This window comes from Macrobrachium nipponense, chromosome 33, assembly GCF_015104395.2.
Source record: "Macrobrachium nipponense isolate FS-2020 chromosome 33, ASM1510439v2, whole genome shotgun sequence".
Taxonomy (NCBI): domain Eukaryota; kingdom Metazoa; phylum Arthropoda; class Malacostraca; order Decapoda; family Palaemonidae; genus Macrobrachium; species Macrobrachium nipponense.
Genome location: NC_087219.1, coordinates 36381763 through 36383312, shown reverse-complemented (window position 1 = coordinate 36383312; position 1550 = coordinate 36381763). Strand labels below are relative to the sequence as shown.

Sequence of the window (1550 nt, the reverse complement as noted above, 5' to 3'; positions counted from 1 at the left end):
AGCAGATGTTCCAAATCTGCTGCTGAGGAAGTTCTCATTGATCTCCAAAAATTGCTTCTGAGGATTCTAAAATAGGATAAGGATTCGATCACCGAGGATGAGCAGTCGCCCACAAGGATGAGCAGTCGCCCACAAGGATGAGCAGTCGCCCACAAGGATGAGCAGTCGCCCACAAGGATGAGCAGTCGCCCACAAGGAGAAGGAATTGCCTCTCAAGGAGATCTACCTAAAGGAATGGAGTCGCCCCCGAGCTTATAGTAGACGAGTCGGTTACAGTTAGCGGGTGGATTGGTGCCCTTCATTCCGACTGGCCGCGTCTTGGTTCTGTTGCGTCTTGTCCCGGAGACGTCGCGATCTTCTTGGTCTTTTCGGTGGGAATGACTAGAGGATGGGTGTTTGGCTGGTGCCCCCCCACCAGCCAACGGGAGGTTCCCCCACCTCCCACCTTTTAATATCCCCCCCACCTTCCCCTCCAGCCAACCCCATCGACAAGATCAAGAAGATCGCGCCGCCCCCGTAACTTGACGTACCAGCGCCAAGACACGGCCAGCCCACCATTCCAACCGCTGTGACCCACCCGACTGCTATAAGTATCTACCAGTGGACTTTGTATCTTCTTTCAGACACTTTTGTGACTTTCGTGGTTCTTGCAATTCATTCAGTTTTGTAACTCCTATGTAATTCATCTAGTTTTGTAACTCCTATGTAATTCATCTAGATTTGTAACTCCTGTGTAATTCATCTAGTTTTGTAACTCCTTTGTAATTCATTCAGTTTCGTAACTATTGTAATTCATTGAAGTTTGTAAGTCTTTTGTAATTCATTCAATCTTGTAACTTTGTAATTCATTCACTTTTGTAACTTTGTTATTCATTCATTTTTGTAACAATTTTGTAATAATAAATTTGCTTTTGTAACCCTCTGAGAAAATAAAACTACCAAAAAAAAATCTTTACTTCAACCTTAGAAAAGCTTTTAATAATAACCAGCTATGAGCTGGAGGAGAGGTCAAAGATGTTATACAACGCCCTCATCTCATAACATCTCCCGCAACCGGTCGTTTCCTAATGACTGCATATTTGTTGTTGAAAATGGTTGACAGGAGAGCTGTTACAAAAAGCGGGCGTTGTATGGAGTCTAATGAATCGTTCACGCAAGACGATAAATTGACGAATGACCTCTGAGGTATTCAATGCTGAATCCCACACTTACAACATCTTTAAAATGTTGAGAAAACGAGCTTTAAAGATTGAAAACTTTAAAAAGCTCGTGATATCTTATGTTGCTTCAATATTGTTGAGGGAAACATGAAAGTTTGTGTGAGTGTGTGCGTGCGTACAGTTAGATGCACAGCAGTGCACATCATTTTATATGTAAGTGTGTGTGTGTATATATATACGTATATATATATATATATATATATATATATATATATATATATATATATATATATATATATATATATATATATATATATATATATATATATATATATATATATATATATATATATATATATATATGTGTGTGTGTGTGTATATATATATATA

General features: G+C 39.2%; 1 protein-coding gene across 1 annotated transcript in view; it reads left to right on the top strand.

Moving 5' to 3' along the window:
* The window catches only part of LOC135202835 (probable DNA double-strand break repair Rad50 ATPase), a 1809-nt gene extending 1734 nt beyond the window's left edge, over positions 1 to 75 (top strand). Inside the window, exon 1 of the mRNA XM_064232294.1 lies at positions 1 to 75. This exon is cut by the window's left edge and continues 1734 nt beyond it. Within this exon, the coding sequence (XP_064088364.1) occupies positions 1 to 75 (75 nt within the window).
* The last annotated feature ends 1475 nt before the right edge of the window (positions 76 to 1550 follow it).